The following is a 22,305-nucleotide window of genomic DNA, read 5'->3' as shown; positions in this document are numbered from 1 at the left end:
GGGATTTTGTATCACTTGAGAAGGGTAGGAATATTTCTATAATATTTCCACAATATTTCATTTAATATTGAAAGTGAGCAGCGGCTGATAGCAATCCAATTTATTCTGCAACTCTAACTTGAAGTTTTTCCTCCAAATAAAACGATTTCCAATCTCAGATTTCTGCCTCTCTTCCTGGCAACTCTTTTCTGTTGAAAAACCTTACCAAAAAGTCGAAATCTTTGCCATTTCCGTACGCTTGCCTGTGTCAATGTGCTAGAATGGGTTTTGCCGCGAAAGCAAATCAAATTCTAAATTCAAATTAAAACGTCTGCGGATTAATTGCGCACAATTAAAAGCAACGCCTAGTCAAAGGCAGCGCCTGAGTGAGATTTCTGGTCTCATTAAAACAGAGTTCAAGCAACTTTTCTGTAACCATAAAAAAGTCGAACAAAAAGGCGAACGGCAGGGAGGAGTAGGACTACTCCCGATACGCCAAATGCTGCCGCAGCTCTGGGCCCGGGCCAAAATCAAACCATCAAAGTGTCGGTAATAGTTTCGGGTTGTAAAACTCACACGAACAATAAGTTAATCAATCTCAAATTTTAATTACAAAGTAACAACTTCCTTTAGCAATTTCAGGCGCGATGAACTCGACGCTGTCTCGGGTACCCAGCCCGTTCCCCCCTCTCTCATTTATCCTCCATGTTGTGGCTGCCTCTGTTGCTGTCTTTCTGTTCGAGTCTTTTGGTTAATGGGCACTCGGCTGTCTGTCTCTGCTGGCTGCGGCGCAATTTACATAAAAAACGCAGCCACAGCCACAGTTGCGTCTCAAGGTGTGGGCCGACCTATCCACCAGATACTCGCACTGCACACATGAAGAGATACAGATACACCGGCGAACATATTTTATGTAATTTGTCTTTGTTTCGTGTAATAAAATGAAAATAAAATTTGTGAATCGCTTCGCCCGCTCACTGGGCAGGCAAAAGGGTTCCCCTGGAGGAAGTGGAAGCCGCGGCTAGAGCCGTCGGCTGAACGTGAATGGTTGAGGTAGTGCAGGGGTAAAAACTTCAACTTAATGCTCGCTCGCTCTCACCCCCATTGATCATGAAAAATGGAAGTGCCAGCGTGTGGAGCTGGAAATTTATTTGAAATTTATGCGCCAGCAAGACTCTGCGCAAGCGTGGAGAGGCCCTGCCCCGTTCCCCCTGCCCATAAGCAGATGCACCGACAGGATCAGGGCTCAGTGCCATGTAATCCTTTGTTTCCCCACAGCAGCTGACGGCCTCTGGTCAGCGGCGAAGTCGATTAATAGTCGAAGAGTCGGCAAGGTGCAAATAGATCGTTCCCCCGAACTTTTGACAAGTTTATTAACTTTTGCACATAAACAACTTAAAGCCCGAGGGCTGCCGAAAACAAACCCCCAAACGAGCCGAGTATTTATGAGTACCAGGAGGGGTGGGCAGGGCAGGGCAGGGCAGCGCAGGGGCAAACCGCCGAGTGCTCCTTGGGGGCGTGTTGGCTGTCTGGCGGCTGCATATTTCTGGTCAAAGTTTCGTCGCGATTTTCGCCAAAACCGAAAGTCAAAAGCTTTTGTCAACATGAACACCCCACCCCACCCACCGCGCCTCTTACAGCTCCAACCCCCTTCCAAGGTGCGGTCGCAACCCTTTTCGCTGCTGAAATTCCCTCGGGGGCGGCGTACGTGAGCGGAGTCCGCGGAGTTCTGTGGCCAGAATTTTGATGGGTTTGAGGCGGGGGAGATTATTTTCGTTGTTGGCTTTCACTGCGGCAAAATCTGCGTAAACTTCGTCTTCACGGATGTGCGTGTGTGTGCGAGGGTTCATTTTCGAGTTTACTTTATGTCTTATTTGCTTATGAAATAAGATATTCCAGCGGGAGCAGCCACAGCCACAGCCCAATCCCCACTGAGGTCGCACGATTTATGCTTAGGTACGGCCATGCCCCCAGCCCCCAGCCTCCTGCCGCCTCCTTCCTCCTGTCTGCTTGCTTTCGGTTTTATGTCCTGTTTATGAGATTGCCTGACATTTTTATGCAGTTCTCTGGTTTACGGCAAAAGGGTTCAGCAGTCGCTGCTCGCCCATTCACATCGAATGAGTTATTGGATGGATTCGATTGTGGCAGGACGGAGTCTAAATGTGGGGTAGGATGAAATAGATTAAATAGATTGAATATGAGGACTTTCAGATGAAAGATGTGCGTAGCTGGCAGCAGAAGGAACATAAGAGTGGAATTGATATTTGCGAAATGTTTTCATATAAATAAAATGCAGCGGGAAATACGGATTATACGAGAGGAATTTATGCTGAGAAATAATTTATACTAGACCAATTTCAAGCTCAAATAAAACTCTTACATCAAAAAGAAAATTTAAAAGAGAATTTATAAGTGAAATTGGAAATTATTTGACTAATTTCTAGTCAGTCAAAGATCTCCAATAAATTTCGGAATATTTTCACATAATTTCTGATTCATCATCACCATCGTCCCACTGCCACTCCATTCCTTCAAGACCGGCTCACACATCGTCACAGTCAACACCCAAATCCCAAACAATGGCCGTGTCCCAGCGACTGCTGTTTTCTGTGGCTCCTCCTGCAGGCGATGAAAAATCGTTAGACCCAAAACAGAACTCAATCAGCAGCAATTAAAGGAAATCACAATGAAAGGACCCTGAAAGCGAGACAATAAAGAATTTTGTGCACACACAAATAAATGGCTCCCAGGGCGTTGTCCAGCTCAGGTCAGAGTGCAGTCATGGTCCAGTCTGGACACTCGATTCATTCCATTCCATTCGGTGGCAAGGCAGTAGGTGCAAGGGCAGGGGCAAGGGCCAGAGGGACGAGCACCTGGCTGACTGACTGGCGTCTGGCTACGGATTTTGGGCGTCAAAGCCGCCACCAATAAAAGTGGCTAACAAAAGCGAAAATTGGGAAAAAGATTCGAATGTGGCGCGTGGCTCGAACCCTTCGCTGACTGCTGACCGCCTGCTGTGGTCCCCTCGAGCGAGGTGCCAACTCGGAATCGGAGCCGGAGTCGGAGTCGTGTCGGGGACTATGTATATAGAAATCATACGAATTTGAGGGGTTTTCGGCACACGCACTCATGGGCCCATTGTCTGATGCCGTTACAAATTGTTGTGGGCGTTCCAAATCCGCTTACGACTCGACCTCGACTCGCCTTTCTCTCGCCAATCGCTCTCTCTGCCTCTCTCTCTCTCTCTCTTTCTCTCCCACCCTTCTTTTGGCTGGAATTTAATTTTGTGTGAGTTTTGATTCCACGCGAGTCACATTTCCCATCTTCTGCTGGCGTTTTTGAGCGTTAAATCGCCAAATCCTTCGTTAATTTTGACGTTTGTCTTTGTTCGACTGAAGGCGAAGGCGATGCGGCGAGGGTGAGGGTGAGGGTGCGGACTGCTGATGACCAGCGGTCAGCGGATGGATGACCCGCAGTTAGGGTGAAACGTAAGCAGCAGCACATGTGGGTGGATAGATGGATGGATTGTTGGACAGTTGGACACTCTGCAATTGTCCATTCGGTTGAGATTAAAAATTTAATTCGAAATTAGCGCAATTGTTGGCATTGCTGTTGCTATTGCTCCCTTTTTTTCTCCCCGTAGACAAATAAAATCGATGTCTGTCTCGCAGGGGCAGCTGCCCCTCCCCGGACACTGCCCGGCCCTGAATGATGGCAACAATTTCCTGATTACTTTTGTGTCCGAATGCATTTTATGGTCATCAAGGAATGTTACTTTTCATACTCCATCGATTTGATTTGGTCAGTCAAAAGTAAGGGTTTATTTTTAGTGGAAGAGAAGCTGGAGAAAATGTTTGGAGTTGGGCGAAGTGGGAGTGGAAATGGCGACCAGCTGCAGCACTTCTTGATCGTTTTCCCTTAGGTAGATCTCGAATTAAAGAGTTTCAGAGTGATTTGCATTCACAAAGTTTCCTCTTAAAAATTTTAAATTCAATTTAAACGTTTCAGAAATATCTTCAATATCTTTTACTTAGAGATTACACCCCAACCATCCAAAGCCTGTCTCTTATTTCTCACTGGCTGGACATATCAATCAACTGCTAAGAAATTAGATCGGGGATAGGGTTTCTTCCCAGCAATAGGAATAGGAATAGGGATGGACACCGCGTTGGCTATGGGGAGTGGGAAATGACCATAAAAGCCAAACAATGGCGTGTTAATGGCAACTTTAAACTGACACCACTCCACGCGAAGGTTAATCGCTTCCCTGCCGCCGGACATTGGGCAGCACCCGGCAACGGGCACCACCCGCTGATATCTGGGTTAGGGTTTGGATTCGGCGTTTTCGGGCTAGGCCGGGACACGGGACTGGAACTCGCCCCCGACGGCGCTTCTGTCGCGTGATAAATGCACCGAACGCAGCGGGTGGACAGACAGACAGACAGACAGACGCCAAATAGAGTTGTCAACTGGCGGCAGTGTTTCAGAGTTGACACGTCCCATAGTTTGGTTAGTTTCGATTGCAGCTGAAAATTCCAAACACACACGAAACATGAAAAATGGCTCCCACGAGAGGTGTCGGCGGTGGGAGCAGGAGGCGGATTCTATGATTCAATTACGCTCAATAGAAATGTCACTAAAAAGTTTTTTTTTGCATATTAATTGAATCGAAATGGAGGGAGGGAGGGACATGGAGTGTGCCGGAAGCTCTTGAATTGTCAATTGATTGTTGTGGTTTGTTTCAACAAAAATGTTGTGCAAATTGTGAGCGAATTTTTTTGTTTTTGGGTGTTGCTCTTGCTGGAACCACGCCCTTTTCAACACTATATACGGTTGGGGGTCGATCCCCTTCCTCGCTGGCAGTGTAGTAGCAGCTCGTTTTTTATTTTTTCCCAGGTGTGGCTAGTTGTTGTCGACTCTTGTTTGCTTTTGCATTAAACGGTTTGTTTTGCTAACCAAAGTGTTGATTTTATGGCCGACCACCGACGATGCCAACGAACACCAACACCAACACCAGCGACGCTTTTTTGCTAGCCCACGCCACGAAATTGGAGCTACTGAATCACACAGTTAACTTCTAACAGATATGGCAGTTGGTATTTCATTTCAATCTCTGCAATTTGCAATTGTTCACAGATACCAGCAAAACAATTTATATTGTGGGGACAGGAGAATGCTATCAAAATATTGGGTAGACTGGAAATCCTATTCTGAGTCAGCCAAATGTCATTTTGCAGAGTGATTAGGAATATACTTAGCTGGTATGAAGTTTCTGTTATGGAAAATGGGGAAAAATCTAGTTAGGCATCTCTCCCCTTCATCAACTTTATCCCATTTCCATTTGTGAGAGCCACCTCTTGCGATATCTTTGAGAATCTTTGCCTGCAGATTGATTACCTCATCAAACCAACATCTAAACAGAGAAAACTATCGCTCGAATAAAAGGTTTATTAGAAGCCCAGCCAAGACAATACTCTCTTTTCGGACGTACTGCAGCCATTACTTTGTAGAGCTCTCGCACCATAAACCCTTCATTACACGGCACTAAAGCTAGAGCCGCTGGCCATTAAAGCAACTACAACTAAAACAGAGAAAATAAAAACTCAATTTGAATACAGAAACCACCAAAATGGTGCGTGCTTATCGCCCTGGTCGAGGCTCAAGACTCCAAGTCCCCCCAAAACTCGAAACCCAGGGTCCAAAAACCGAAATTAAACCCTAACGCGAACCCGATGAGCTCGATAAAGCGACAAAAGCGGTCTAGAAAATAAATTAAAAATACATTTTTACGTAAATGTGGCACATTAAAAGGCAACTTGAGGAGAGCACATAATAAATATAAAAACACAATTAAATAAGTGCATACAAAACAAATTCGTAAAAACAAAACAACAACACAAAGAGTGGGAAATGAAATGGGAATAAAAGGTAGAAAAAACACCAAGAAATGTACACGTAAAGGGGCAAGCTAATGGCAACACGCTCCGCTCTGTGGGATCCCAATGGGTAGAGAGGGAAGAGGAGGGGATTACTATTATTCGGGCAACAGCAACAGTGTCGTCGGGTTTCCCACCCTAATATTTCACTTCAAAGCAGAATCCAAAATCGTCAAAATCGTAGCCAAACGCAAAGACACACTTTTTGCTTATTATTTGCACTGCACACTGTACATTCATACATATATAAATATGTATGCATATGTACAAATGTATGTATGTAAGTATATTGTCATTGCATATGCTTACTCGCGACAGCGGCCGTTCTTTCGTCTATCTCTCCCACCTTCTTCGTTTGCTGCACTTCTCCCGCGCTCCAGCTTAAGCTTCGGACGCAAGTGTGCAGCAGCCGCTACCTGCTCCAACGCTCTCTTTCGATCGCTTTTTTCGTTCTTTCTCGCTTGCACTAGGGCACGGGCAATTCGTTCCGCATGCCGTTAGATGTCTTCAACTGATTGTCATCGCACGCGCATTCTTTCGCCTCTATGTGGTTCCGATTCTGCAAGCACCCACCATCAATGAACAGGGAATTACTTTTAGCTGAAGAATAAATTCAAACACATTAGCTGGATATTCTTTCAATTTATACTATAAATTTTATAGCAACAATATTCACTTGGAAAAGTGGCCAACAAATATTTATTTTGATTTACTTGAAAATGTTCAACAACTTCCTTGCGCAGCTTTAAATTCTTCACTCCTGGTGCTCAATAATCTACTTCATCACTCACAAGTCTCCCACTCATGCCGAAATGCCCAACTTCAATCTATTATATGCAGAGCCCGCTCCAGCTGACAAAAGCCAAGACAAAAGAGGTGCAAAGACATGCCCACGGCTCGAGAAATGTTAATGTAAATTTCAATTGTTTTAATTTATTTTGTGACCCCTTTGCACCCAACCCGCCAAAAGCCCGTCACGGACTAACTTAATGCCGTATACTCGTATATTGTATGAAGAACAAAAAACTGAATTAAAATGAAAACACGATGCAAAATGCAGAGCGATTGTCGGTCGCTGGCTTCTATTCTCCTCTGGCCTATCTACCCCAAGACGTGACTGGCATTCCAGCCAGGGATCTGCGGAACCAAATATATCTGGAGCACAGCGAACGCTCTCATAACCAGAATAGTTGACTGAACTTTGGGCTCAAGTATATACACCTCCCGAATTTTCCTCGTACAAATTTGTGTGTGTAAAAAACACCCAAAAAAGCAGCGGAAAAATGCATCCGAAATGTTCGATGAAAAATGTGTTCGGTTTACCATTAATCCGGTGCCCTGATCCGGGGCGACAGATCATTACACACGCGCGTGGACTGCCTAAAAAAAGAGAGAGAGCGCAAGGGGAGTGGATATGTGGGGTATATGTTGGGGGACATAAGTGTATGTAAATTTATTAATAAAAACTCCCCAAAATGAAAAAAAAAACGGATGCACATCACTCCAGTGAGTGGGGAACTGGCAGGGGCACGGATCGGCAGCCGTAGGGCCGTGCAGTTGTTCGGTGTCTGTAATTTATAGGCCCGTTGCCCAACTGACATGCTAACTAATAGTATCATCATAATTTATACATACAAAATGCATTGCTTATGTAATTTATGCCCTCACACCACCCCACACACTGCAGAGACTCCTGCCCGGAACCACCACTGATTTCCATGGCAGATCCCTGCTGACAGAGGTCACGGCACCCGCCCAAGTGCGAAAGGTCAGCCTGGGTTAATGGGCCGAACTGCGACCCCTCGCGCTGCATTTGAATATCGATCACTATTAAACGGTCATCACAATGCAAAATATTTATTTTATTATTTTGCCAACTTGGTGCACAAATGCAGAGGGATGGAAGCTACTTAGAACCAACTCGTGCCGTTGCTTTGGCCACGTCCGCCTGAGGGATCGCCGAGACCTGCAAGCGAATTTAATTTAATATATTTAAAATCATTAAACACAGACTCACCATTGCGGGATCCACCAGAGTAGCCGCCAGACATTCGAGGAGAAACAGTCGCACCACCGCCGCCCAAGCCGTTGCTCATGTCGAAATCCATTTCGTGTCCTCCATCGTGCATCATGGAACCACTAGGAATAAAACGTTATTTTATGGTTCCTTGTAGGTTGCAACTGCACTCACTACATATCGGCCTTGCCCCCAGAGGGACTGTAGCTGCCATATCTGGACATCATCGAGTTATTGAAATCGGCAAAAGGATCTTGAGGCGAAGCGAATGAACCCTGCGGACCCTGCGACATGCCCGGCTGATGGAAGTTGTGATTCTGATTCGAGTGCAACCACTGGCGGCCACCCTGACTCATCTGACCCATCTGGAAGGAGTCTAATCTCTAGCATTGCCTACAGGATAGAGATTCCAGCACTCACCTGCGAATAGTTGGACATTCCGCCTTGTCCTTGGCCACCGTGACTGTAATCCCAGCCGAATTCAGAGCCATTGTAGTTACCGTTCTCCATAGCGAATTTTGTTTGATCAAAAATTATTATTTTTGTAAATTTTTTTAAACCAAAAATATAAAATTTGAAAATTTTTTTTATTTTTTTTCTGCCGAGATGTTGACTGACTGAACAACCAATTTGCAATGAGAATTTTTTAGTTATATTCCAAGGCCTAGACGAGTGTAGCAAATGGGGAAAGTCAAAGGTGACTCGATCAGAGGATAATTACAAATTTGAGATGAATTTGTTTCCCTATAATTCATATTTCCATTTTTTGTATCATCCAAAATCAATCTCCAATTCCAAGGAAAACCACCACTTAATTTTTAATATGAATATTATAAATGCCAAACGAGTTACTGACTTTTGTTTGTACTCCATCTAATCTGTGTGTGGTGGATCTTATCTTTTGGAATTTTCCCACACAGTCTCCGTCATAACAATATTCAAATTGTGTTCAAGCACAGACAGAGCCATTAGATACATATTTTATGGCCGCGCTCAGGTTATGGCCAATAAACTGCCAACTTATTAATGGCATTTAAACAGAGATTGGAGATGGGAATTTATTGAATTAGTCAATTGGGTGTCGGACTGGCTGCGCTGATTTATGGAATTAATATTGTGATGTCAATGGGTGTATATTCAAATATAAATGTTGTATAATGGTTTTAGTACTTCATTAAATAAATTAGCACACAAAGAATTGAATTTATTTGAGAATGTAAACTTCAAGGAGTGGAAAAATCACACAATTTCTTTAGCTGAATTCCAAGTCTAAGTAGAACCGATCTCTCCCTTCGTTTGACCTGTTTTCTGTGGCCACTTCCACCTGTGCACCCGCGCAGCTGTGTATCTGTAGCTCAGAGTGTGCCTCTGGCAAACCAGTTCCCTATCGTTATTATTATTTATGTATATTTTAGCTGTCGCTTGAAACAAAAGGCCACAGTGAACTACAAAGGAGCTGCCAGACAATGCCAGATGACCTCATAAAATGCATCGTTATGAGGTTCATAAATATATTATTGCTTCATATTCATAATGCTCACAGGATGGGCCACTGAGGCTAAGTAGGGATGTGTCCTTGGCAGGGATCTGCCTGCCTACCTGTCGCACAGTCGTGACAAAAAAGTATCTCAAGAGCCTCACGATTTATGGCTGCAGTGAGCTGCCACTGGGACAATGGCTCTGCTTTTTAGCAGCAATTTAAAATCCATAAAATATTTGATGTTTTCTGCAGCCCAAAACAGGGCCTCACACACGAATGGGACACACATCCTCCCCCCACGGACTAATCCTGTTTTATGGGGCCATAAAATTGTTTGTGTTTTGTCACCTGTTGAAAACATTTTTTATTTTTAATTGAAAAAATGCCGGGCAGCCTCCTAAACAAAACACAAAACTTCATAAATTGCTTGGCTCGGGAGAGGGGCTGAAAATTGTTTTTCTTGGCGCATTTTTCTCAGTGTTTATCTTTTTTGGAGTGGCTGTGACTATATTTGGACTGTGAGTTCTGGGGGGAAATATGAAATTTCAACCGCTGAATGTCCATTCTAATTGCTCTCAATTAACACCTTCAGCGGGATAATGCCAAAGACCAGACCCTGCCTTGGAGTCTGCGATCATTTGTCAGATTCCGTGGGCGTCCTAATGTGTTGCTATAGACCCGACAAACATTTTGATTTATCAACTCTTTTTACATTCCCCACACACACACACACACACACACACACACACACGAGTGTGTGCATCTGCCAGAGGTGGAGGAATGAACCGAAAATAGCTGCCCCGAACTTCGACTCGACGGAGTCATCGGAGTCATCTGCATTAAGATCCGACAACGACAACACTCGAAGCGATTTAACTCTTTGACCCCACCCACTCGTCGAACATCGCACCAACCCCATCCCCCAACCCAACCCAATCCAGTTGTATGGGAGGCGACAGGCACACACATGCGAGAGCCTATTAAAAAAATTGTTTATGAAAACAAACATTTTCGAGGCAATTAATCATCGGGCACGGCGCGTGGGGGAACTGCAGCCAGCAGCACCTTCCTTACCCCTTCTGCATCCACGATCCACGATCCTCACGTAATAATGATGATGATGATGGGCTCCATCTCGCAGTAGCCAGCCGCGTCTCGAGTTTGAGGCGTTCTGAGTGCCTCCAATTTTCATTTGGAAATCGTTTTATGGCCCCAAACGAGGAGTGCGGGGCAGAGCGGTTCTTCGGGGGAGTGTTAAATGTCTGCCAATTAGTGATGCTTGTTGGCTCACTCTGCCATTGCGATCCCCTGAGTGCCCTTAATTGGCTAAAATATGAAATGCCTGCCGCTTAATCGGGGAAATAAATCGCTCGCAATCGAATCGAGTGTGCGGAGTGGGTGTGCAGGGCGGTGTGTAAATGCTGAGTGGGGTCCGCGGGTGGGATTTATATAAAGTTTACGGTATAAGTATATAAAGTGTAAAGTTTATACTTTAAACTAATCAGCAAAAAATATAATTTCCATAAATTAATGTAGATGCATTCATCAATTTTAAAGTGAGTGAAAAGTGGCAAAACTAATCGCAACCGGAAACCTTTTCCCACCACAATGAGAAATCGCTTATGCCACGCGATTATGCTGCAATATGATATCATGTGGCACTCACTGCCAGCTTCGCTCAGCTTCTAGGCTGCGGTGTGGCAATGTCATTTGGCAATGAAAAGTGGCATCATTAGGCGCACATTTATTGGGTTCGGCTGTGACAGAACCCACTCATTGATGCGCCATGGATGGCACATTAATTTTCGCTGGAAACTGCCTGCTGACCGATGCAGCTTGGCCTGGTTTAATGTGCTGAAAGACGAACACTCCGGTGCGGGTCATCTGTCAGAGAGTAGTGGCAAAAGGTCGCCCAAAAGGTCGATATTGATTTCACAGCTATTGCTCGGCCGCTTTCAAATGAAATGTGTAATATTTCAATTTTTGGAACCAGTGGACAATGGGGAGCGAGGGGACAGCCAGCCGCCCCCTTCCCGCGTGGAATGAGATGTCAGAAGTGCGTACATGACAGAATTTAAACTGCCCGACCTGACCTCTGGTCAGTGTCGCCGGTCCACCCCCTTTCATTAGACCTGGGCCACACCACACAGAGGGCACCACCTCTGTCCATTGTCCAGTCGTACATTGTGTCCTGTGCGCGTCCTGCATGTCCCGGATCGGGTTTATTGTTATTGTTATTATTCGAAAGTGTTCCCTGCAACTGTCAAACGGAAGTATTTCGGCCTTTTGTTGGCTGCACTTCTATGGGTCCCAGGGACACCCTGGCACGCGCCACAGAGGAGGCCGCCTCGAGGCTAATGACGAGGCCCGATGGAACGCGGCGGAAGCCCGCTCAAGTGCCCCTTAAAATTTGTGCCATGCCAGCATCCTGGCATCCTGGCATCCTGCTCAACCCCCAAGAACTGTCAAAGGAGTCAACTATGTAGCTGTCCATCTGTGGGTGGATCTGTATCTGTGTATCTGTGTGCGAATCATAAAGACGAGGCCAAATGATGCAAGGAATGCCCCTTCGGCTGGTTGTTGTTGCTGTTGCTGCTTGACAGGCCAGCCAAAAACCAATAAATGTTCGCAAATTTATTGCTTTTCATTCAAAAATTACTTTTGTTTGTTTCGGTTTTTCACAATCGAAAATCCACAATAATACTTGCCACCCCTCGAGGGGATATTTGTGCCGGACAGGACATCAGTTTTTATATCGAAAATAGTCAAAGAGCAGCAGCAGCAGCAGCAGCAGCAGCCATAAACAACGAAGAGGAACTACTAAAAGTGCTAGTGAAATGTGGACACAAAATTGCAATCTTTGAGATACACTTGTGCAGGGGTAGAACAATCTATGGGAAATCTATGACTTTAGCCAAACAGGCAGCTACTTTTGACTTGTTTTAGAACCATTTAAACTGCCAGTCAGACAAGTCATAGGAATGCCACTCGTTGGAATATCCTGCGGGTGGTGCCCGAATAACATTTCCCTTCCTCATGCCCTATTGCCTACCCCTACTTCTTCCCCTCTTTCCGTTCCGACAAAACAAAAACCAACACCAAGCCAACTGTCAACGCATTGTCAATTCTATTTTTATGTTTTATGTTTTTTTGTCATTTTGCCTTTGTTTTCATTTTCATTTATGTTTTCTTCTGTTTCTGTTCTTGTTCTCGTTCTCGTTCTCATTCTCGTTTTGCGTGGCTTCCGCTGCGCTTCATTTCGTTTTCGTCTACTCAAGCGGTTGTCGCCTGTCCGCCAGTCCTCTTGCTACACTGAGAAAAAACGAAGATGTGATCTATTGGAGATGCATTAGAATTAGGCATTTATTTTGCGTATTTCAAGTGCGATTTGATTGGGTAAAATGTTAAAATTTAATCATTTTTAATTGCCTTTTTTTGATGTTTTCCTCAGAAGCAGAATAAATATGTGTCATAAATTGTGTTATATTATTTTAATATAAATTTGAATTATCCATTAAATCTACGAATGTTATTCACAGATATTTATGCTTAAAGTTATGAAATTTTCCACAATTTCCAAATATTTGTACCCCCTTTTTTCTGAGTGCACCCATTCCGCCTACCTCGTGTCTTTTTGTTTTTTAATATTCGAGTGTAATATTTCAGTTTTTTCCTGTGGCCTCTCTCTTTTTGGACCGTAGGCAGCCGCTGTTTGTCGCTGTCGCTCTGGAGTGTTGACAATTTGTTGGTTGTTTTGTAGAACCGCTAAATAGCTACAAATTTATGAGCGTAAATAGCGGGCGTAAATCAATTTTTAATGCATTTCCATTTCCCTTTGGTGGCTGCCCAAGATGTCAGCATTAAAAATTGATGGGAGCGAGCCCCCCAGTTATGTAAACGAGGGAATGTTTATTGAGTGGAATTTGTATGGCATTTTTCTTATATCAACAAGGATATACCACATACTCGTGTGTCTTCGCAGATCCTTGAGCAGTTTTATGTCTAATTTTGGATTGTCTTCTTATAAACAGTGGGCCAATGATTTAGTAGTAGAATTTCTTGCACTTTATTTATGATTCTTGGGCAGAGGAGAGCCCGTTGTATGGCAGAGGGCAGCCACTTCCTACTGGTTAAATTTTGAGCATAAAACGCAGCTAATTAGAACTCAAATATGAAGAGCTGTGGATCTGCAAGGGTGTGGCAAACCAATTATGAAGACCGAATCAATTTCGTTCTTCATCTGCAAGTAGTAAGAAATTATTTATGTACGTCTTTGCATTCATCATATGTACATACATATGTATATACATATATATGTATATGTATATGCATATGTAATGTAAATTTCCATTTCTACAGTTAGTTATCCATACAAAATATCTGCACTTATCCCCCTTTGTGCATTTGTGTGTCGCATTTGTCGCATGTTCGGCTGGCAGCTTTTCCATCAAATCCAATTTAATACGCTTAAGTTCTTACTTTTTGTTTTTCCTTCTTGCTCCTGCTCTGTGGCACCCCTTTCTGCTTGCACCCTCTGCCCTTAGTTCAATTTAATGTTATCGATTTTTAATTTTCCTATTTGAACTTTTTCTGCATTTTCTGCAGACTTTGAGCATTTTTCGTGTTCGATGTGGTATTAATGTGAATTATAGGGTGTCCATGCCCCCATCCACCTGCTTTACCTTTACATGTTGGATGTATTTGTGGCTCTCCCCCTCTGCTGCCCCTCCCCTGAACAATCCACAATGCAATAAGAATAGTTAAGGCTTGTAATTTAATCGCATTTGTATCGATGCTTTTTGTTTTTCCATTTCCTTTGTCTCGTTTCAATTTAGTAACTATTTTGTTGCTCTTGTTGTTTCCTTTTCCCACTCGCAAATTCGAATTAAATTCAAGGCGTGGAAAAATAGTCACACAAATGTGGGGATCACTTACATACACACGATACCATACCATATATACAATATACATAGATGCATATACAAATGATATACATAAGCAAGCATTTATATGGGGCTCCACCCATGGGGAAGCCATACAGCTGATGCCATTGTGGCCCCGAACTGAGTTGAATTTTCATTCGTTATCGATATTGTATGCACTGCCTCTGCCTCTGCCTCTGCCTCTGCCTCTGCCACTCTGTTCACTGTAATTAACGCTGTGCGGAGAGCTGGTAAGGCTGCAAATATCAAATAAATGCCAAGTATTTGTAGAACTTTTCTAGATAGCTAATTGGATTTGCGGTGGCTAAGACACCAAACCGCTCGATATATTGCTGCAAACTAAGCCAAGTGGGGAATATGTAGAACGGAAATTAGTAGAGGTCTAAGGTGGGATATAAGAAAGCTGTAGTTGGGTTATAAAATGATAGATTGTCGTGTAAGTTGTGGAGGGTTTTGCCAATTTGTTCCCAGAAAAATGGCAAGGGAGAGCAAGGGCGAATTCACTTCCCAAAACATGCAAAGGCGAATTCGCTGCAACTCGAACTGCAACCACGACAGCAGACGGCAAAGCAAGAACGACGGAGAGCGAATTCGGAAGAGAGCGAAAAGCAGATCGCAGAGGGAGACGACGAGAGAGCTTCAATCCAGCCAGCGACGTAAAAGCTTGTGTGGGAGAGCAAACGAAGAACAACGTTCAAGTGCAATCCATTTATACCCCCTTACACAGTAACGAAAAAGAATTCATGGATCGCGGAATGCTCGTTGAGCATTTGCCGTAAGTACGTATAAATGACGTCAAAAATATTTCACGCTTTAATTAAAAATCGAAATTGAACTGCCAATAAAATGTTTGTTAACCAACATAACCGCATCTGTTAATGTGCGCGGGAAAGGGAGCGCCCAATGCCTCCTCCAACTCCAGCCGCTGTCGGCTGTGTGCAATGAAGAGTGTCCGTCCGCAGTCCGAAGTAACCAATGTCCGTGACGGTGTGGTGCTCTCTCTCTCTCTCTCTCTCGTTTTGTATGCCTTGCTTTGTCGCTCTTTATCAAATTTTGATAAAAAGCCGCGCCAATAAATTAAATGTATAAATTCATTAAATGAATTTCATTTTTATTGTTTCAGCGGAGCCAGAACCAAGCCCAGAGCCAGAGCCAGATGACGTATCTGTAGCTGTGGGTTGTGTGTGTATGTGTGTGTGTGTGTAGGTGGATGTGTGTGCTTGTGTGTGTGGATATTAAAACCATCAGCGTGTCAATATGTAATTTGTGTCGTCAATGCTGCAACCAACTCCCTCAAATAGAACATAAATTAAATATCAATAAAGAGGGTAACCTGGAGCCACAGCTGTTGCGATGAAACAGTTTTTCCGCCGAACTGAAAGAGATCTGAGAGTGAACCCGAAATTGATTTGCTTCTTAGCCGGGAGGGGGGACACATGGATCTCAGCCTCAACCTCAACCTCAGTGTTGACAAATTTTCCCTCTTACACAACCAAACAATGGCAGGAACAATCCCTCCGCGCTGGCTACTGTAGCCGGAGGCAGGCCCAAAGACAATTGAGTCGAGCACTCGTGGAAAGTTAGTTAAAAGTGCCCTGCCTCTGGCAACGACCTACGATCTGGGATCAGTCTGAGAGAAAGAGAGAGAGAGAGAGAGAGAGAGGGAGACGGAGCTGTGTGCAATCAACCGCAATTTGTTGAACAAAAGCCAAGACGTGGAGCGGATGACGCATGACGGATGAGTTGTTTGTGCAATGCCTAATGAAATATGTTTTGTGTGTGCGCGCGGAGGATCAGCAAAAGGATCGCCTCAAAAATTTGTCAACCGAGTACATTAAGCCGCTCCTCGGGATCCCCTCTGCTCACTCTCTCGGGCCCCGACCATTAAATACCAATCTGTCGTCTGCCTTGTCGCCGGCTCTTTGATGCTTCTGAAATTATTAAGGATTTATTATGATTATTATATTAAGAGCACAGCATGTGAGCGACAAAGAGCCGAACAATGAGCGAAGGAATGGCTGACTGGCAGGAGGAGTCTCTGGATGGGACCTGTACCTGGGGGTATCATTATTAGGGATTTCGATTTGTCAGCGACCAAAATATTATTTTACATATCAATTATTTCATTGTGTTCCCTGTGTTCTCCTCCTTTGTCTGCCTTCCCGTGTCCCCTAATTCTTTGCCAATGACAATTTTCAAAATTACTCACAGAAAAATCCACGAAAATCCAAAGATTTTCCACTAATTGTTTTGGTTTGATTGGTAGGAGTCTGGGAATTGTCGAAATTTGATATTTTCCTGCATTTAATTTATGGTTGCAATGCGGGAAATTTGTTTTCCGTACAAAAAAGCGCAAATGGAGATTGGGATCTCCGGGGTCCGGTCCCCGCGGCATCGATTACAGGGGATCCAATAAATTGTCAACAAAAATAATTGGTTTATAATAGACAATATGTCATTGGATTCTAGTGCAGTTTTGTGGGTGGCTAAAGTGATGGATTTGTTTACCATTAGAGCTGGGGATTTGTATTAATTACCTTGGGAAATACTGAGGAAATTAATGGAAGAAATTATACTTTATATTCCTATCAGAAGGATGTACTCTAAAACGTTTAAGAGATTTGAAAATCTTCTCATATTTTTCATCTTCTCTTTTGAATCTCATTCACTCCACTTCAAATCGATCTCCTCCAAGTTTTCCCGCTCTAAAATTGTTTTAATTTAAAGCACATACAAAATGCAGGTAACGTTCTCCCCTCGTTTAATGAGAACATTAAAAAGGTATCAGAAATGCGTCAAAACTCGCCTGCATTTCATTTCAAACACCCACGAATTGCCGCTTGAAAGACCAAACTCTGGGAACGGGAAACCCGATGGAAGAGCCTCAGACTGCGACGAGATTCATGAGGTTTTTCTTGACATGCATTCATTAGGCATGCAAAGCGTGTGTCCAACTTTAATTTCAATCAAAATCCAAATTATATGAAAATCAAATAAAAATCTGGAAAAATGGAGGCACTTGCTGGCATTCTAAGCAGAGTGGGTTGCGGGGGTTTAACGGGTGGAGAGAGACTCCATCGAGGTGTGTGTGAAGCGGGACATAAACTATTTCACATCTCTTTGGCGGCGTGGCAGCCGACGGCTTCCTTTCAAGGTGGGTGGAAAAATATGGCGGGAAGTCTTGTCAGATATTTCTCTTTAACTGTCCAGAGTTGGGTTTGCATTTTGAGTAGCTAAAAAGGGAATAAAACCGAGCAGACATTCACTTTAATTAAATATATAAAAATCTAAGCAATTGCCAAGCACATTTGAATCCAAAGATTTCCATTTAAAATAATCTGCAACTTTACAGCCTTATGTCATGCCTCAAATCCTCTTCATCAGAGTTATCAATCCTCCCTTTATGGATGCCGATGCCAGTGCCAATCCCCCAACGAACGAACTAGCAGGTTTAATGAGGCAGTCACTGGCAATATTCCAGGCACATAGAATTCATCCCCAAAATGAGTCAAAACAAGTGAATGAATGACAAGTGCGAAGAGTGCGAGGTTGAGTACTCCTCCTCCACTCACATCTTTCGTAAAAGCTTTTTTCTGCCAGGCATGCAAATTTTATTGCGCCATTCTGCATGTAGAGAGAGTGAAACTTCTCCCCACATCATCGAGCCAGTCCATAATTATGTATTTATGCAGATGTCGAGGTGGAGGCAGGGATGGCCGCCCGACCGCCCGCCATATTGTCGCATCATTTACCATTTACGAAATTGTTTAATTCAATTAAATAATTATGCATATGTTTTGCCGACACGCACGACACTCCGCCACCCACCACCCTCTGCCTCAGCCAGCACCCTCATGGGTGTCACATTAAAAAACTGAGCTGGAGCCACCCTCGCGCTCTACCTCCACCTCGACACTCGCAACAATAAACTTTGGCTGGGTTTCGGGTGGATGCATGGAGCGGAGCGGAGGGTTGGCTGCCCCACCCAGCGGCAGGAGTGTGGCAAAAGTCTTAAGCCTCTGCTCCAAGGAGCGTGGCCCGCCGGCTAATTCATAAGCGGCAACGGCAGGAGTGCGCTCAACTCCTGTCTGGCGGGGCGCCACTCATTTGCCTAATGCCAAGACTCTGGAGAGTGGAAATATGTGGGTGGAAAACGATGATGATTCCATCAGCTCATATGAAACTTTATGTGCGGATTTACTCGAAAAAGTTGCATTGAGCCATTGAGGATGAAGGATAAGTCTCGAAATGGATATGAAGAGAGATTGAATTTTGGGAGAATATTTTGAGTTGAGAGTGGGGCAAGCGGTGGGAACAGCTTCAACTTGAAGTAGAGATTTCATTTGTGGGAAATAAGTGTGGAAACGTTTCTACATTTGTTCCTGAATCGAATTATGAATGAAAGAAAAATATCCCAAAAATCGTAGCGACATTCATAATCTCCTTGTAATCCGCAAAGAGAAACCCAGACTGCAAGGGGAATTGAAAATTGCATTTCAAAAATTGTCACAGCATCAAAACCGAGAGGATCGGCTCAAAAGGGGGAGGGGAAGTTGTGCGGATATGAAATGGAATCATAACAGGATCACTGCTGACAATGGCTGCGAGGATGTTTGTCCCTAAACAAATAGCTCGCTCGAGAGCACAACAAAACGAAGCGATCTGCAGGGAGAGACTCAGGCAGAGAGCGGGTTAAGTTCTCCGCTCGGAATGAAATCATTTGCCAGCACCACCCCTCGCGATGCGCACAACTCTTTTTTTATTGTTGTCAATCTATTTGTTGGAATTTGTTGCAGTTGAGTGGTTGAATGAGAGTTAGGCAGCGATCTACATGGAGGGCGGAGTGCTGCCACCATGCCACAAAATGTTGCCAATGAATTTGTTAAACATCTGGAAGCGCCACCGAAAACTAAAGCTTATTTTGTGGGCCACAAAGGGGAGACTGCCAGAGGCGTTCTGTATTGGAGGGGGGGAGCAGCGTAGCTTCAGGCGTGCCATTGACCTGATTAACATAAAAATGCCCGCAGTTGTCGGTTCCATTTGTTGCTCTCCATTTCAGTTGTGCCTCCCACTGGCGCGCTCTCCCTGTCACTCCTCGATATGCACAGATGTACATAGGTATATGTATATATGTACTTATGTACGATATGTACATAAGACAGCTACTTCCATACGCAATGGAAATTTGAACGGTTTTTGTCGAGGCGCGCCGAGGAGGGCCCAGCTGCTGCTGACAAAAAGTGAAACTGCGAGACGAGGGCGACAAAAAAGGGCAGACAGACAGACAGACAGACAGACAGACACAGACAGTGTCAGAGGGGGGGTGGCAGGAGGAGCAACAGACACAGGAGCAAGTTTTTTCTGGCAGGAGTTCTGGTGGATTTTTGGCTAAAAGGCAATGGCAAATTGGCAAGGACGGCTGCGACTCGCTTAGAACCAAGCGGAAATTGTCACAGACAGAGACAGAGACAGACGCAGATGGGTGTTGGACAGAGACAGCAACACAAAAGCGCACACATGTGCAGGGCCTAGATATATGTACATATGTACGTAGGACACAGTCACCCATTGAGACCGAGACCACGAGACAGCAGCAGCAACAGCAGCAACAAGAGCAACGCCCCATGGCCAGAGAGCAAGGACATCCTTTGGGTAACAGGATACAGGCTGGGAGGGGGGGCCGGCTGCAACACTTTCGTCACTCTTCGACGCACCACAGACCCCCCCCCCACCCAGTGCTGGCCTCATAATGAAACCGGCTAATATATCTTGTTGACGTCGCCGGAGAGCGACGCGTCACCCCCAAAAAAAAAAGAAAAGGAGGAAGGAAACGACAATGGCAAACCCCCCGAAACCCGAACCAGCACCCAGTACCCCCCAGAAGCAGAACCAGAACCAGAACAGACATGTCTATTTTGGACCTTATCGATTTTGTCGGGTCCCTGAACTTTCCTCCCAATGGCAGCCCGCGCGGAATGGTGCGGGTGCCGCTGGAAGCTCGGAGGAGCTGGCTAAATGGGGCCAACATTTAAATGCAACAATTGTCATTAAATGTTCAACGAACGCAGGGTCCAACCAGAGAAGTTCTCGCTTTAACTTACAGCAGAGTTTGCCACAATTAAAACCGCTTTAAATATTTGCTCGACACTTTACGAAATATATGATTCATGTATGATTTATCGTGGAGATGCCTCGTGCCATGCGACAAGTTCTTTCCACATCTGTTTGCCCCCATGCAGGGCGGGGATTCAAGTGTTTCCAATCAGCTTCCAACATGTGGCAGCCACGAGCCAAGAACATCATGGAGTAGATCCAACGATCCCCTCGCAGCTAGAGCGAATGTTTTATGCTGGTTTTTGTTTTATGAATTCCATTTTCATTAGGAGAAAATGCAACGCCACATAAATTTGCCATTAGGCATTCGAAATGATGATGATTCAGTGGAGGGGAGGCTGTGGGGAGATCAGACTGTGGGGAGTGGGCGTGTTAATTGCCAAAAGTTGAATTATGAATCCAGGAACGTGGAGAGCGTTCCCCCGCAACTGGAAAAATCGATGGAAACACTTTAAAATGGAAGTGGAAAATGGGTGGTGCCCGGTTGAGGACAACCCTGGCATGCAAAGTGTATCCAACAGATACATTCCGTGGCACGCTCTCTCTCTCCATCTCTCTCTATCTTGCTCTCTGCCTCTTTGCAACACAATCAAACGGAATGTATATTTACCTACGCGACAAAGTTGCCCCAAGGGCGGTGAAGGACTCTCCCTCTCTCTCTCTCTCTCCCTCTCGCTTTGCACTACAATTTTCTTAGTTTTCTTTTCGATATAGATTTTACTCAACGCCCGCTACCCCCCAAGGAAATTCTTTTGCCTCGTTTAAGTGTGTAAATGTTTTGCCGCTCGAGAAGCAAATTTTCTCGGCTCCTTTCCAGCCTGAATTCCGTTTGAATTTCTGTGTGGATTGTTGTGTTGTGTGTGTCTGGCTGTGTGTTTTGTGAGGCTGTTGACATTGGTTTCGAGTTTACAAAGAAATCGATTAAACGCAATCGGGTAAATGGCCCAAAGAGCCAGAGCCAGAACCAGAGCCAGAGCCAACCCCCGAGCTAGCCCGAGACAAGGTCAACTCTTAAATGTTTTTGCCAGTTTGCCGCTTTTTGTGTCTGTTTTTCGGGCAAATTAAATGGCTCCGATGGCTAAATGTGCGAAAACATGGCCAGGGCAAATATATATTTTCTAAAGTAAAAGAAAAATAAAGAAAATAAGGGAAAATATGCCACAGATATTTGCTTAAGGCAAAGAAAAATATACAAAAATAAAATAATCAACGCAAACATCTCGGATGGGGGACATTTGATATATTTTCGACAAAACTACAACTAAAGCTGAAAGAAAAATACGATTGCCTAGAAATACAAAACGGAGAGCCAACTGGCCAGAAAGGAGAACTCAAACCTTTGACCACCAAGTAAGTGTCCATCGTCGCCGAGTATCGATTCCGCCCAGGTGTCATCGTTAACGTAAATCACTCTCCACGAACAAATCAAAAACCCATTCCGACCCACACTCGCAGAACCCTTTGGGGTCTCGGGACTCCGCGTACTTAATTTTAATGCCAGCCAAAAGCCAAAAGAGTTTTAACTTCAATTTCAATTTATTTGATTTCATTCCCAGTCACACACGTGATATATAATATATTAGAGACCAATAGAGGGACCGAAGCAAACGATCTCGATCGAACGAGCGACGTGCATTTCACATTTTATTGGAGGGGCCACGGAGCGACTCGATTATATCGAATATGCCTAATGAGCCCGGCAATTAGACACTTGGCCAGCGCAGACGTGATCCATCCACTTCAATTATATGGCAAATGCAGTTCAAAGTAACCACAAAATGTGTTGCCTTACTGCGTTTTAGAGCCGATTAGAAGTGGACTAAACCAACAACAAGG

At 44.4% G+C, this 22,305-nt stretch overlaps 1 protein-coding gene across 2 annotated transcripts; it reads right to left on the bottom strand.

Annotated features, from left to right (window-relative positions):
* Positions 1 to 7,756: 7,756 nt before the first annotated feature.
* Positions 7,757 to 8,511, bottom strand: LOC117901536 (keratin, type II cytoskeletal 1). 2 transcript variants are annotated; one of them, XM_034812327.1, is made up of 4 exons: positions 8,353 to 8,511; positions 8,107 to 8,297; positions 7,933 to 8,054; positions 7,757 to 7,881 (listed from the first exon to the last, which is right to left on the bottom strand). In XM_034812327.1, the coding sequence occupies exons 1-4, from the start codon at positions 8,440 to 8,442 to the stop codon at positions 7,826 to 7,828; spliced, it is 459 nt and encodes a 152-aa protein (XP_034668218.1). In that variant the 5' UTR covers positions 8,443 to 8,511; the 3' UTR covers positions 7,757 to 7,825. The 2 variants fall into 2 exon arrangements, with proteins under 2 accessions (XP_034668218.1, XP_034668219.1); XM_034812328.1 differs by having other exon boundaries at positions 8,107 to 8,288; positions 8,353 to 8,502.
* Between the last annotated feature and the right edge of the window lie 13,794 nt (positions 8,512 to 22,305).

Source organism: Drosophila subobscura, chromosome U, assembly GCF_008121235.1.
Source record: "Drosophila subobscura isolate 14011-0131.10 chromosome U, UCBerk_Dsub_1.0, whole genome shotgun sequence".
In the NCBI taxonomy this organism is placed as follows: Eukaryota; Metazoa; Arthropoda; class Insecta; order Diptera; family Drosophilidae; genus Drosophila; species Drosophila subobscura.
The sequence above is the reverse complement of the archived record's forward strand: the minus strand, read 5'-3'. Positions and strand labels throughout refer to the sequence as shown.